General features: G+C 37.7%; 2 protein-coding genes across 4 annotated transcripts; both read right to left on the bottom strand.

The window, feature by feature from the left end:
* On the bottom strand, positions 625-3,701 carry LOC18597489 (ammonium transporter 2). The gene is made up of 4 exons (XM_007026558.2): positions 2,913-3,701; positions 2,531-2,816; positions 2,328-2,431; positions 625-1,300 (listed from the first exon to the last, which is right to left on the bottom strand). The coding sequence occupies exons 1-4, from the start codon at positions 3,555-3,557 to the stop codon at positions 866-868; spliced, it is 1,470 nt and encodes a 489-aa protein (XP_007026620.1). The 5' UTR covers positions 3,558-3,701; the 3' UTR covers positions 625-865.
* Positions 4,030-6,308, bottom strand: LOC18597488 (nudix hydrolase 15, mitochondrial). Of its 3 annotated transcripts, XM_018121840.1 has the most exons (5): positions 6,207-6,308; positions 5,698-6,039; positions 5,386-5,528; positions 5,185-5,304; positions 4,030-4,793 (listed from the first exon to the last, which is right to left on the bottom strand). In XM_018121840.1, exons 2-5 carry the CDS (start codon positions 6,026-6,028, stop codon positions 4,575-4,577), a joined length of 813 nt encoding a protein of 270 aa, XP_017977329.1. In that variant the 5' UTR covers positions 6,029-6,039; positions 6,207-6,308; the 3' UTR covers positions 4,030-4,574. The 3 variants fall into 3 exon arrangements, with proteins under 3 accessions (XP_017977329.1, XP_017977328.1, XP_017977330.1); XM_018121839.1 differs by lacking the exon at positions 6,207-6,308 and having other exon boundaries at positions 5,698-6,165; XM_018121841.1 differs by lacking the exons at positions 5,185-5,304; positions 6,207-6,308 and having other exon boundaries at positions 5,698-6,167.

The raw sequence follows: 14,273 nt of genomic DNA, 5'->3' as shown, positions 1-14,273 counted from the left end.
CAGAAGGAAGTGTTGTTTTAATTTGGGAAGAATACGAATGCAGATTTTAATCCTGCAAGAAAGCTGGTCAACCTTAACAAGTATTTCACTAGTACTCAAGCAGTTGGTTTATTGATTAGTATATAATTTTTTCGCTTAAAAGAGTAGAGTTTGAATTTTTCTTCTTTCAATTATAAAAAAAAAATAAAATAGCTAGTCTTTCACTCCAGAATGGAACATTTTCTCATGTCCTTTTGGTTGAACAACTTCCGTAGGCTAATATGAATGAACGAATGAGGTTCAAGAAAAGCACGGGAAATTTGAGGAAAAGTACCGGGGGGCCAAAATATGGATTGAGCAGACAGGGCTTGACCTTGGGTCGCTAAAGTCTTTCCAACAAAGCCATAATTACCGGCTGTTCTAATTAAGACAATTATCCCATCTTTTTCTCATCATTCATTGTGTGATTGGTAGTGCAATCATACATCCAAAATCATTTGCTTTTGAGAAAAGGTGTCAGCCTGTGATGATAGACATTTTCCCGGAGGAAAGGGGCACTGGGTTGGCCAGTATACTTGTTTCCTTTCAATTCTGCGGTCAAAGACAGGCAATGTTTCATGCTAGTGGCAATCTTTTCTCAATTAATTAAAAAAAGAAAGAGGAAAAGAACGTTGTTGAGATTAAAACAGAAACAATCCGCTTTTGCAGGGTACGCTAATACAAGCAGACCATAAGGGTGTCCATTCTCAAAATTGAAGATGCCAGGAGCTGAGGATCTCTCCTTTCTGATATGTATATATTACCTCCCCACCACGCAATCTCACACAGGAAAAATCATATTTACAGCAAAATATTTTCTATATTTATGTGTCAAAGTTTGCAGCAGCTACAGATTGATGGTTACTCCTCTTGCACCATTCACATAAGGTGATGGTGCTGTCACCTCTGAGTGTGAAGACGTGTGCCAACCGTGCCTTGTCGGGTCGTATTTCTCTCCATCACCCCAAAGGGCATATGCTTCTTCCCCGTGGACGGCGTCGTCTCCAATCTCGAGCTGGTTATCGGGCATCCTCAATGGTATAAACAGCCTTATTACTAGAAGAATTATGGTCGTGGACGCTACGTTCCAACCAATGACAAACAAGGCTGCTACTATTTGCTTCAAGAATTGCACACCTCCGTTTTCACCGTAAAACGCACCCCTTGTGTCGGTCGGCAGTATGAGCTTGCAGAGGTCTGGCTCTGCCAGCAGCCCGGTGAGGAGGCCGCCCAACAGACCGGCCACCGCGTGGGTGTGAAAAACACCAAGTGTGTCATCTATCTGTGGTCACATCAAAGCACAAAATGGTCAAGTTAAAATTTATAAACTTTGATGGCTTCAACCCCGTGGTACGAAATTAATTAATCCTCCAACTAGAATTCAATCAATGCTTATGTCTATACATGGACGAAATTGCAGTGGCAATCCAAGTTTTTGACTCAGTTTCTTTTTTTAACAATTCTAGAGTTGAATACTTGACATCCAACGTGTGGAGCAGACAATGTAAAAGATCAAATCTCACATGCCAGAAAACCCAATGGGATCGTGTCTATATTGTTGTTTATGGGCTTCTTTTTATAATGGGTAAGTAATGGTCAAAATTCTCAGGCTCTTGGCAATTGGAGAACAAAGATTAGAAACATGATTGAAAATGCTATGCTTCCATCATTGAAAGTGACCTGGGGTTAATTTTCCAAAGGTGGGGGCGAACCTTATCATTTCTTTTTGGATAAACCATGACTTTAAGCAAGGAGAAAAGCCGAAAAGACAAGCATCAAACTAGTGCTTGAGCTGGCATTCTGCATGTGGTGAAACTCGTTACAGAAGTCATTTTATTAACTTGTATACATAATTTCTAGGAAAGAAGCTGTGTCCAAAAGAACTTTCCCAGGGAAAAGAAAATAAAATTTCAGACCATCAATCTCAGGATCTGAAAACCATTCAATGAAGCAAGAGCTAGGATGCAGGTTGCAAGTTGAGAAGATGAAAGTTTTAGAATTCAATCTTCGGGCCTCTAGGATTTATGATATGTGGTCCTGGCCGCAAATGGTGAACCGTGAGAGTCCTGAATTCATTGACTTTGGACGACTTTCTCACTAGTGCTCTTAAAACAACCTACATAATCTTTCTAGACCTTGTGCTTTTTGGGGGTTCAAATTTTGTACAGATTCAATGTAGAAAAATTGATGGGAAAAATCAAACTAAGCCAACGGAGTTAGTCAAGCCTGAAATCTGGGATGGGAAGCCAACGCATTTACGGAAACAGAAGAAACAAAAAATGGGGACAAAGTCGTACGGTCACACCTACCTTTTGTAGCAAACTGCATCTCTTGTGAAGGATCATCATGGATACCCATGGAATACTGCCGGAAAGCATTCCCATCACTATAGCAGCCCACGATTGCACCAAACCTGGAACAAAAAAACAACAGTTTTCTTAAAGTTTTGAATCGGATCGATTGCTGCAAAATTGCCCTATAATTCTCCAAATAATTTTATAAAATTGCGAACCTGCTCCTGGCGTGATGCAAGCAAGTCCTGTCATCATTCCCTGAACAGCTCCAATTACGGAAGGCTTCCCAAAGAACACAACATCAAGAGATGTCCAGACAAGAAGGCTCGTTGCTGCAGCAACGTTTGTGTTGAGTACTGCTATAGAAGAGTCAATGTTTGCAGCATATGGCGCTCCTCCGTTGAACCCTGACCATCCCATCCACAGCAACCCTGCACCCGCAAGCATCAGCAAAACATTGTTCGGAGGAAACCTTTCTCTGTCGCTCTTTATCCTTGGTCCAACCTGTGTCATATTGTATAGTAATTGTAACAATACAGGAATAAACGATATCATCAAACTTGAGAAATTTGATAGAAATAAAACTGTGATTTCTGTTACCCAGTATGCGGCGGTGAGACCGGCGATCCCTGAGGCGAGGTGAATAACGTATCCGCCAGAGTAATCGATGACACCCCAGCGATAGAGAAAGCCTCCACCCCAGAGACTAAAAGCAACAACAGTATAGGAAAATATAAGCCACAGAGGCACAAAAGCCATCCAGGCCTTAATGTTCATGCGACCAAGAACAGAACCAGCGAGCAAAATAAGAGTAATAGCAGCAAAAGTGAATTGGAAATACACAAGTGTCGCCATGGGATAAAAAGGCTCAGTGATCTCATAGTTACCGTTGGTGATCCTGTGCTTACTCTCAGGGATCTTGGCTCGGTCAACAAGGTACTTTTGGCCTAGAGCCGGTGCACCCTTGCCCCAGAAAGGGAGGAGTTCGTCACCAAAGGCCATGCGGTAGCATAAAAGGACCCAGCAAATGAGGACTGCAGCAAAGGCATAAAGTGCCATGAAGGCTGAGTTGACGGCCCATTTCTTCTTGACAATACTCGCATAGAGGATTACAAGTCCAGGCATGCTCTGAATCCCCACCAGAGTCGATGCTATCATTTGCCACGCATTGTCTCCTTTGTTTAGCCATGGGGGCACTGCCGGGGCGATCTCGTGTGCTGTGTAGGCTAGCTGCTCGACAGCCATGGATAAAACTTAGCGTGAGCCGTGCAGAGTTGACCCAGAAGCATACACCAGCTGAGGCAATATCTTTGTTAAAGTTCAACCACTTAAGTGTTTATAGATGTTGGGTGGGCTGTGAATAGAAAGTGGAAATTGATTGTGAAGTAACATTCGTTTACTTATTTAAATATAAGTACTTGTTATTTCTTTTTGGTAAATTCTTTGGAAGGTTCGTGTCAAGAATGAATGGTTTTTTCTTTTATTTATTATCATTATTATCATTTTGCTATATTCATTGACAGGACTAAACATCAGACTTTGTCCAAAGTTGAAAATATTGATTTGGGAGAAGGGTCTTCCTTGTTAGACCCACATGTGCTCCCCGTGAATTCGTAGCGAACTTGCTAACCTTGGTCGGTCAATGCATGTGATACCTAGCACAATGGGAACATATGATAGTTTGACATGAGGATTCTTGGAATCTTTAAACCTGAAATGATGCAACTGCAATCTAATCAAGGAAAGGAAAATAGGTGGGCATAGTATCGCAAAGCTGCGTTCAAATTGGATGGGTGAAAGAGATGCTAGAAAAGCTAAAGGAACTGATGAGCAAAGTAGCATTTTGCACATGAAAATTTGGCAAATCCCATCTGCTATTTAACAAATTGCCTGTTGCAGAAAGACCAAGCTCGTTCGATTGAAGCTTCAGTGTCATTTCCAATGCAAGTCAGATGGTCTTTGGTGTCATTCTAAAGAAAAACAAGAAAGAATGATTACTTGGCAAGTTACGCAACCATTTATATTTGATAACCAGCTCATGTCATCTTTCACTCTCAAAGTTTGAGAACAACAAATGGCTGAAGACTGTAAGCAGTTTCTGAGATGCCGTGGCAGAATTGCTTTCTGGTATAGAATTTATGTTATTCAATAAAATTAGCCTAGTATATTGATTCACAGCTATGGAAACATCAAGACATCGAGTTTTGGTTACTGGTTGCCTCATGCTTACGCAGTTTTGAACCGACCGAAGTACAAAGTATATTATGCTGCATTACTCAAAGCCCTTTGCAGCTGTTGAAAGTCAGGGAGATTGCTAGAGAAACATGGAATCTGCTGGTAGACAACAGAGGCTGCTCTAATAAGAATGCTTGCCGTCAAACCACAGATTGTAAAAGCTCCTTGCTCTGTTTCGCAGTCGAAACAATGGAAAACATACTTCCAACTTTTCCATGCCCTTTCTTCACATCTATGATTATCTACCTGCAGAATAGCAGAATGAAGTTAGTTGCGGAATCCTGAATGTCTTTGTCAATGGTAAGGATTGCAATGATATGAAAGTGATTCATCCAGTTAATTTAGCACCTGTCAGGTAGTTAGTTGATACAGTTACCGTCTCTAAATCCCCAAGACCTCCCTGTTTACCAGAATTGCCACCCTGAATCTAAAGAATGGTCTTTTAGAAAGTAGTAATGTTTTTGCTGCCATTCTTTTGTTCTAGTTCACCTCCTTTTCTCTAGAACAAGGAGATTTGATGACCTTTTTTCACATTAATTGTTTCCATTGACAAAGCAAATGTGTGTGATTGTGGATGTATAAATCCACAGGAATGTTTCCTATATATTTTCAACTTAATTGACCAAAAATTCGAGACCTTGAGAAACATTTCCAGCGGGACATCAAAAACAGCATCAACCTCATCACAGTTAAGCACAGGACTGAAGTCTTCTATCTTGGCAAGTAGGCCTACCACAGGAACAACCCTCAGTTGGTTCTGCATGACGTTTTAGATTTAGAATTTGAGACTTATATCTAACAGAAAAAGCCTAATAAAAATTGTGAATTTCACAAATACCTGGGAGATGAAGGGCTCTAACTTGGCAACTACTTGAACCAAATATGAGTCCAAGCCAATCTCTTCCATAGCTTCTCTTAATGCAGTAGCAGAGTCATCATCATCTCCTTCCTCCATCTTTCCACCTGGCAATGCTACATCACCTATTTCCTTCGAAGAAAAATACTTAAGCATCCACAAATTTTTGTCATGTGTCTATGAACTATGTTCTTTCTCTATCAGAGGAATTCATAATTTTTGATCCTTCAAACATGATATAACAATTATACCTACACGTTCAATTAAGAAACAAATAACATTTGTCCATGTTACCTGGGTGTGATGATAACTTCATCGATCTCTTGGTGAGAATAACGCGTAGCTCGCCTTGCTTGCCCTCAAAGAGGCATATCAGGACAGCTGCTCTCCTCTTCCTCCAGTTTGCATGAGTAAACAGCCCATTTTCACCTTCTACATGATCCATGATCCCAAATTTTGAGCCCATATTACGACCGGTAACGTTTTCCAATTCTTCAATCAGACTAGGTGTTTTGTACCATTGAAGCTGTTCTGCAATCCTTTGGAGCGTCTGGCTGCCTACAACCTCCTTTCTTCCGCATTCCATCTCAGTTTCTATGCTCATAGATGGAGGAATACGAGCCATGTTTACAAGCTCTGCAACATATATACAGAACTATACTGTGATATGTTCTGTTCAAAGCATTAACGGATATATAACAGTAATGCTAAGAACTAAACACAGTTAAGAGAAGAGAAACTTTGTTAATATCGAGCTTATACATTAAGTGATGAGTAAATACAATCATTTATATCTTACATACATGGTTAACACTTGTACAGACAGGTGTATGACAAATACTAAGTGATAACTCTACTTCATAGAGTTATCTTGCTATATTTCAGGTGTTTAAAGGGTTAAGTTCTTGAGTTTTAGGTGTTGTTTAAATTGTTTTAATTGCTTTTTCTTTAATGAAATAAAAGCTTGTCGAGTAGATTAAATGTTAGTTAGTTTAGTTCATTTATGTGTTAAAATGTTTAATTGTAGTTGTTATTGATTTAGTTGCAGTGAATTGTGCAAAGGTTGGATTGATGCATATTGTGGGATGAACATGCTGCGGTTTTCTGAGCATAAACTGAGTTACATATGCTTGATCGTCGTGGTTTTTGGATCACTAGAAAGCCAAAAGGAAGGGTTACAACTTTTATGTTTATCACTTTGCCTAATTCTGATTAGAGCATGGTCAAAATCGCATTAGAAGCCGAAGGATTGCTGCAGACTACACAAAGCAACAAAGCATGTTTGGAGCCGCGGCGAGTTTTCATTTTGGCTGCAGCGCCAAATTCAGCAGCAATGTCAAGTCCCAAAACAGAGAGTTTGGGGCCGCGGCGAGTTTTCATTTTGGCTGCAGCGCCAAATTCAGCAGCAATGTAAGTCCCAAAACAGAGAGTTTGGCGCTACGGCGAGATTCCATTCTGGCTGCAGCGCCAATTTCAGCAATATTAAGTGCCCAAAACAAAGGGTTTGGTGTCACAGTGAGATTCCATTTTAGCCACAGCACCAAACAAGAAGCAGACAACCACATCAGCGTTTGGCACTGCAGTACCAATTACTTGGGGCCGCAGCGCCAGCATGGACTCAATAAATCCTGATCATCCAATCTTTCCATCGGGTGGCTAAGATTAGGGTATAAAAGAAGTCTTTTAGGGCTAAATTGGGGGAGATTTTGCAGTAACTTTCAGAGAGAAAAAAAAAAGGCTTTCTACAAAAAGGAAAAAAAGGAATCAAGGATTTTTGGGGAGGCTTTAATCATCTGCATCAGCTCATTTTTCCCTCACTAGTTTTATTTTTCTCCTTCTATGTTCTATTGTAGAAATGAATGATTTTTTGAAAATATTAGATTTTACTATAAATATGCTGAGCTAAATTTTTCTATCTAGGATCATGGAGGATACTAATTGTCGTAACGTGCGGGTCCGAGAACCCGACCATCAGATGCGGGCGAAAATTAAATGGTTTAGGAGTCACCACCAATCTTTTTTTTTTTATCTAGGTGTGATTGGTCACCTATTAACCCGATTCTAATCGACAAAGTCCTAAATTAATTTTAGGTCCGTCGAAAGAACGAGAACTGATCCACGTCTTTTTAGATATGGGTTCGGGAGTATGGTTACGCACGGAGAAAGGTTAGCACCTCCGTGGCGCCCGTTCCATAAACGGTACCATTTATTCTTAAGTTATCCTATTATAGCCTATTTTTGATTTAATCCCTACTTATTAACTAAATTTTTATTAAATTGACTGTCTGAGTCTTTTATTTGGTTTTACGTATGCATGTGATGCAAGCGTTAAATGATGTCATGACTCGTTTATTTTAAATAATGGGGTCGGTAATCTTTTTTTGAAAAATTATTCGAAGATCATCCCAACGCTTTGGTGAAGTCTCGAAATTCTCCTCACCTAGAGATATCCCCGGAAGAACTCGTCTCTACAAGCTCTTCGGGGAAATCTCATCATCGAAATTCCCGTACCATTTGCAAAATAAATGTGGCGTGCTATGACAGGATAAAATGTTGATGTCTATATGTACGCATTTATTGACTTAGGTGATTCATAATTCACCCAACTATGTATTTAAATATTTATCACCTTGTTTATATACTTAGTGTTACTTAATTATTTATTATTATTTTTTAGAGTTTCCCATTTAAATCTATATTCTTTAACTAGCATAGTGAATTAATATTCCATCTTATGTATTATTTTCCTTTTTTAATCAAATAAACAATTAATTAAATTAATGGTTAACTTAATTTTATTTAATGATAATTATTTGCTAATTAACTAACTACACTAACCTAGATTTAAATGTGATATTGTGTAGATTTACTTTTCTTAATATATATTATTATTTGAGTTGATGGGTATTGAAATTTGGAGTTCGGATTTATCCCGACGCTTCGGTGAAAATCCGTCTTGAACTTTGCATTAAAAAAAAATCCACTTAGAAGAGGCAACTCTTTACCTCTCATGGATGAAATTTTTTAAATAATCATTTCATTCATTTTTTTATTATTTTTATTATTTTATTATTTTATTATTTATTTNATATAGGATTTAAACATGTAATGGATTTTCATATTTTCTAGATATTTGAGCACACAATTACGCATTTAATTGTATTACGAGACATGGATTATGCTTATTAATATATATATATATTATTATATATTTCTCTAAACTATGCATCTTTACTCTTATTTTTTATTATTACTTATCATTATTATTTTTTGATTTTTAATATTAAATATAAGTATTCATATTATATATATATTTCTTTCCTAGAAAAAATAAATGCATTTTAATTAAAGTGGGCTAGACCCAACACTAACTAAAACAAGCCCAAGCAAAAAAAGAAAAGAGTTATACCTTGTTGGGTTGCGATTGGCCCAATTCGGAGACCCACAAAAAGCCCGAGTCTGCTGCAATGGATCTAACTTCCTAGGTCCACTAAACTGAGCCCAAAACGCACCGTTTGGAGTGTTTGTTTAGCAGCTTGTGCTCCTCCAAAATGGCGTCATTTTGGAGACCTTAAACCTAAGTATTTAAGCTTTCTTTTTCTCTTCTCCTCTCATTTTTCTGCCTTCTTTTCTCTCTCTAGCCACCGACCTCTCTGCCTTCTCTTTAAAATTTTTCCCCTCTCTCTCTCTTTCTCTTATGGCAGGCGCTTCCACCGTTTTCCTCACCTAGACCGGTGAGACTTCAGCCTCTCTCCCTCGAAGCCTTCTTCCCTTCCGATCGACGGATCTGGCACTCCCTGCCTCGGTCGACGGTGACCCAACCGGGTTTACCCTTTCCCTTGTCGATGGCTGGTATACCGGCCTCGAAAAGCTTTAGCTTCCACTCTCATTTAGCCGGAACTCTGAAGATCTAACCCTTCCCTCAAAGCTCACCAATCTCCCTCACTTAAACCAAACCGAATTCAAATCCTAACCCTCTGCCCTCTCTCATTTTTTTTGTATATCTGTTTTTTATGCTTTTTTTTTATTGTTGTTTTTTTTAATTTTTTGTTTGTAGCTAGGTAGCTTGCTGGTAGATTTAGGATTTTTTTTGGATTTTTGATCTCCTCCCCCCTTTTTGGTTTTGCAGGTGGTGTCCTTAACAGCTGAGTTGTCCAAAAATTTAGACAACCCGGCAATGGGGTTCTGGCACCAAAGAGTTGGTGGCCAGAGCCCCATCATGCATGGTGGTTGGAGAAGGGATGGCTGGGCGTACGCCCAGCCATTCCTTATCTCTCTTTTTTTTAAATTATTTTATTATATATTTTATTTTATTATAATTTAATTTTTTTAATTAATTTTTTATTCATTTTTTAGGTGTCTACACTAATATGTAGATTGGATGTTTGGGTTCTTGTTAAATACTCTTTTTAAATTTATCTATGTTTATTCAATTCTATATTTATTTCCTCTCTTGTTGATTGATTACCAACAAGATGAGATTCAGTGTTTAGATGATACTTGACAAAAACAATCTAAATAAACCTAGAATTGGATAATGTGTGTTCATTCATTTCAAGAGTTGAGTGGGTGATAAATTGATAGGATAGACATACACTTATTAACCATACATAGTCAATAATCAGGACTTAGGCTGAAGGTACTTGGCTTGATTTAGTTCTCTATTGATATATAGGGGGTAAATTGAGTTAGGTAATTATATAATATCTCGACGGAGAATCATATAAATTAGTGAATCCTATACTACCATGGATTTATTGTCCACATATAGTTAAGTTGGAGGAATATGAAGAAAACCAAGATTAGATAAGACTTTTCTCACCCAAATGGCTTAATTTGTAACTACTACTACTACTATAATGTACTTTGCTTCTGTAGAGGATTGGGCTGTGGTTTCTTGCTTATTTGAGTTCTAGCAGAATGATCCATTTCCAAGGGAAAATACATAGCTTGAAGTACTTCTATTATCATCAATGCATCCACACCAATCACTGTCAGAGAAGCCAATCACTTCAATAGAGCTTGCATTAAAATGTGTGAAATAAAGGCCAAAGTCAGATGTCCCTTCAAGTATCTAAGAACTTTTTTCGCAATTGTGAAATGCTCAGAGGTTGGAACTTGCATAAACCTTGATAATTAACTCACAACAAAGACCAATTCAAGTCTTGATGCATAGATATAAAGAAGTGATCTTATCAAGCTTCTGAACATAGAAGGATCCTCAAGTTTTGAACCTTTATCAATTGATAGCTTCTCATTGGTAACAAGAAGAGTTTCAGTAGACTTGCAACTATTCATACTGAACTTGTTCAACACTTTTATAATGTAATTTGTCTGAGTTACATAGATTCCTCAACTACATTGTGAAATTTGTAATCCCAAAAAGTAACTCATCTATCCAAGATCAGTCATTTTGAATCTGCTTTGCATTTTTTATTTGAACTTTGAAATTCTTTCTGCATCTCCTCCTGCAACCAACATATCATGAACATATAATAAGATGATTAATGGATTTTGGTCACCTGTCTTCTGCACATACAGAGTTGCTTCATTGTAGCTTTTTTGAAACCTTTGACTTAAGTATTCATCAATTTTACAATACCAAGCACATGATGCTTGCTTTAAACCATAAAGAGTTTATGAAGCATATATACTTTGCCTCTATTGGACTCAACTTCAAAGCCATTAGACTGCTTAACATAAATTTCCTCTTGTAGGTCATCATTCAAGAAGGCAAATTGGATGTCCAAATGATATATCTGCCATTTGAACATAACTGATACAGCTATTGGTGATCGAATGGTATCCATTCTTGCAATTGGTGCAAAAGTCTCATGGTAGTCTACATCAAGTAACTGAGGAAAACCTTTAACTACCAGCCTAGCTTTATGCTTGTTCAATATACCATCAGAGTTTCTTCCTGAATACCCACTTCATTCCAAGGACATGACGATGTTTAGGCCTGTCAACTAAGCTCTAAGTCTTGTTAAGAGTTATCATGTTAAGCTCTTCCTTATGGCTTTAATCCACTCAAAAGATTTGAATACCTCTTCAAGTGTAGTTAGTTCAATTAAAGCCGTATGACAACTCCCATATATGTCAGATAATGATCGAGTGCCTCTCATAAAAGGTTCATCTAATGACTGTTCACTATCAAGCATGTCATCATTGTTGACAGGATGAAAATAAACATTACCATTTGGAATTCTTGTATACTGGACTTGTTTAAGCTCCCAATTCTAGCAATCTCCTTCATCAAATGATACATTTATGCTAACAAAGACCCTACCTGTAGCAACTTGATAAATTCTATAAGCCTTGGATTGTTGACTATAGCCAATGAAGATTCCAATCTTTGCCTTTGGTTGCAACTTGTCTCTAAGCTTATCTAGCACATGTTGATAGCAAATGCACCCAAAAATCCTTAAATGATCAACAGAAGGTCTGACATTGTGCTAGGCTTCATAAGGAGTTTTATTGTTGATAGTTTGAGTCACCAAAATGTTTCACAAATGGACAGAGGAACTTGCTTCTTCAGCCTAGAAAGATTTTGGAAGACTTTTGTCAAATAACAGACATCTTAACATCTCAACAATTGTTCTAATCTTTCTTTCACTAACCCCATTTGGTTCAAGGCAATATAAAGTAGTCAAATGATGATGAATACCTTTTTTTTTTAGGAAACTTTGGAAATCTAATGAAGTATACTCTCCACTATTATCTAACATCAATGTCTTTATTTTTCTGCTAGATTCATTTTCGAAAACTTTGGCTTTAAACTTATAAAATATGGAAAACATTTTTAATTTGTGCTCCATAAAATAAATCTAAGTCATTCTTGACATGTCATCAATAAAAATGACAAAGTATCTGCTTCCACTTAATGACGACTCACTCATAGGACTAGCAACATCATAATAAACTAAGTCTAACCTGTTGATTGTTTTGTTGAAGTTCAATTTAGGAAAAGGCTTTCTAGTCAGTTTACCAGGTGGACATGAACTGCACACAAGACCATGTTGATGTAATTTTGGAAGATCAAGCAATAAACTTGAGGCACTAGCTTGCGATAATGACTTATAATTGCAATGACCAAGCCTTTTTGTGCCACAAGGATGTCTGTTATGATGATGATGTTATTACAACAAGCATACATTACTCCATTTCACAAGAATCATGGAAACTCACATCAAGTACTCACCTATAGGCTCATAAATTATGCGTGCATGATTTTTAAATAATAACACATAATCACCATCTGTTGAAGATTCAGTAATTCCAGTTGGTAAAAGTTGAAGAAGAATGAATTTGGGCGCAAACCAGCTACTGGCTGAAAGAAAGAAGGCAGGAAGGATACTATGTCGTTTTGGTTCTTTACTTAATAATTAAATGAAACGTTTGTTGTTATGTCATTTTGTTTTCTTCTGTTTTTTGTTGTGGCTTAAACGTCAGTCCTTGTGTCGTTTTTTTTTTTTTCAATCTGTTGAGGCAATTAAAACACGTTTTATGTTCAGTCTTTTATTTTATTATAGCCGTTAGGCTGAGTCGTTGTAATGCACAGGATCCAATGTCTAGATTTCTGTGCACAGTTATGTGGTGCAGTAAGGTGTTTTCTCCAATGTCGAATCTTAAGGCACGGTTACCTTGATGCTTATATATACGAATACAGGAACATAGATGGTTGGTTTTTTCCCAAATTACTTCCTGATGCTTCTTATTTTCCTCTGTTTTCTGGTTTTGTGAGCTGTGTTCTTTGTGAGCTTGAAATTTCTTATTCTTCAAAAAGTTCTACATGGTATCAGAGCTGGTTTCTTAAGGAGCCTATGAATTGTTTCTTATTTTTTAGTGATTTAGTAAGTGATTAAGATGGCCACATCTGGTTTCAATGCAGCTTCTCCTCCAATTTTTTCAGGTGAAAACTACCCGTTCTAGGCAGTTAAAATGCACACTTATTTAAAGGCATTTGATGTATGGGATGCTGTTGAGACAAGTGAGATCCCTGTGCAGAGGCATGCCAACCCTACTATTACTCAGATTAAGCAGCATAGTGAGGAGGTTGCCAAGCGGTATAAAGCTCTCAATTGTCTTCAAACTGCAGTGTCAGAATCCATATTTGCTAAGATCATGAACTATGAGGATTCAAAGCAAGTTTGAGATAGCATAAGGGAGAAATATCAAGGCAGTGATCGGACAAGGTCTATGCAGGTGTTGAATCTATCCAAAAAATTTGAATTGCTGAAGATGAAGGATGATGAAGGTATTCAAGACTATATTGACAAGCTGCTCAGGCTTGTGAATCAGCTCAAGCAACTTAGGGAAGAGGTAAGTGACAAACAGATAGTCAATAAAATATTAGTTAGCATCCCTGAAAGGTTTGAAGCTAAGATCTCCTCTTTAGAGGACTCAAAAGACCTAATTAGAATCTCCATTACTGAGCTCATCAGTGCCTTGCTAGCTTAAGAGAAGATGAGAGCTTTGAGGGGAGATAACCTGGTTAAAAATGCTTTAGTGGCTAAGATAAAGGGATTGAAGAACAAAAGAAGCAGTTCTAAGAAGAATGATGGAAAAGGAAGTAAGACTGATGAAGGGAAGAAGGGTAAAACTGTGGACAAATATCCTCCTTATCCTAATTGCAAGAAGAGGAATCATACTGTCAAGTTTTATTGGTATCGACCCAATGTTAAGTGCAGAGCCTGTCATCAAATGGGTCATGTTGAGAATATGTGTAAATCAAAGAAAATTGAAGATTCTGATCAAGCAGATGTGGTAGAGCAAGCTGATGAAGCAGAAAAAATATTGTTTGTGACTCAGATGAGAGGACATTCTGAGAAGTCAAACATCTGGCTGTTAGATAGTACCTGTTCACACCA

Source organism: Theobroma cacao, chromosome 5 (genome assembly GCF_000208745.1).
Source record: "Theobroma cacao cultivar B97-61/B2 chromosome 5, Criollo_cocoa_genome_V2, whole genome shotgun sequence".
In the NCBI taxonomy this organism is placed as follows: Eukaryota; Viridiplantae; Streptophyta; class Magnoliopsida; order Malvales; family Malvaceae; genus Theobroma; species Theobroma cacao.
Note: the sequence above shows the minus strand (reverse complement) of the source record. Positions and strands in the feature narration are given on the sequence as shown.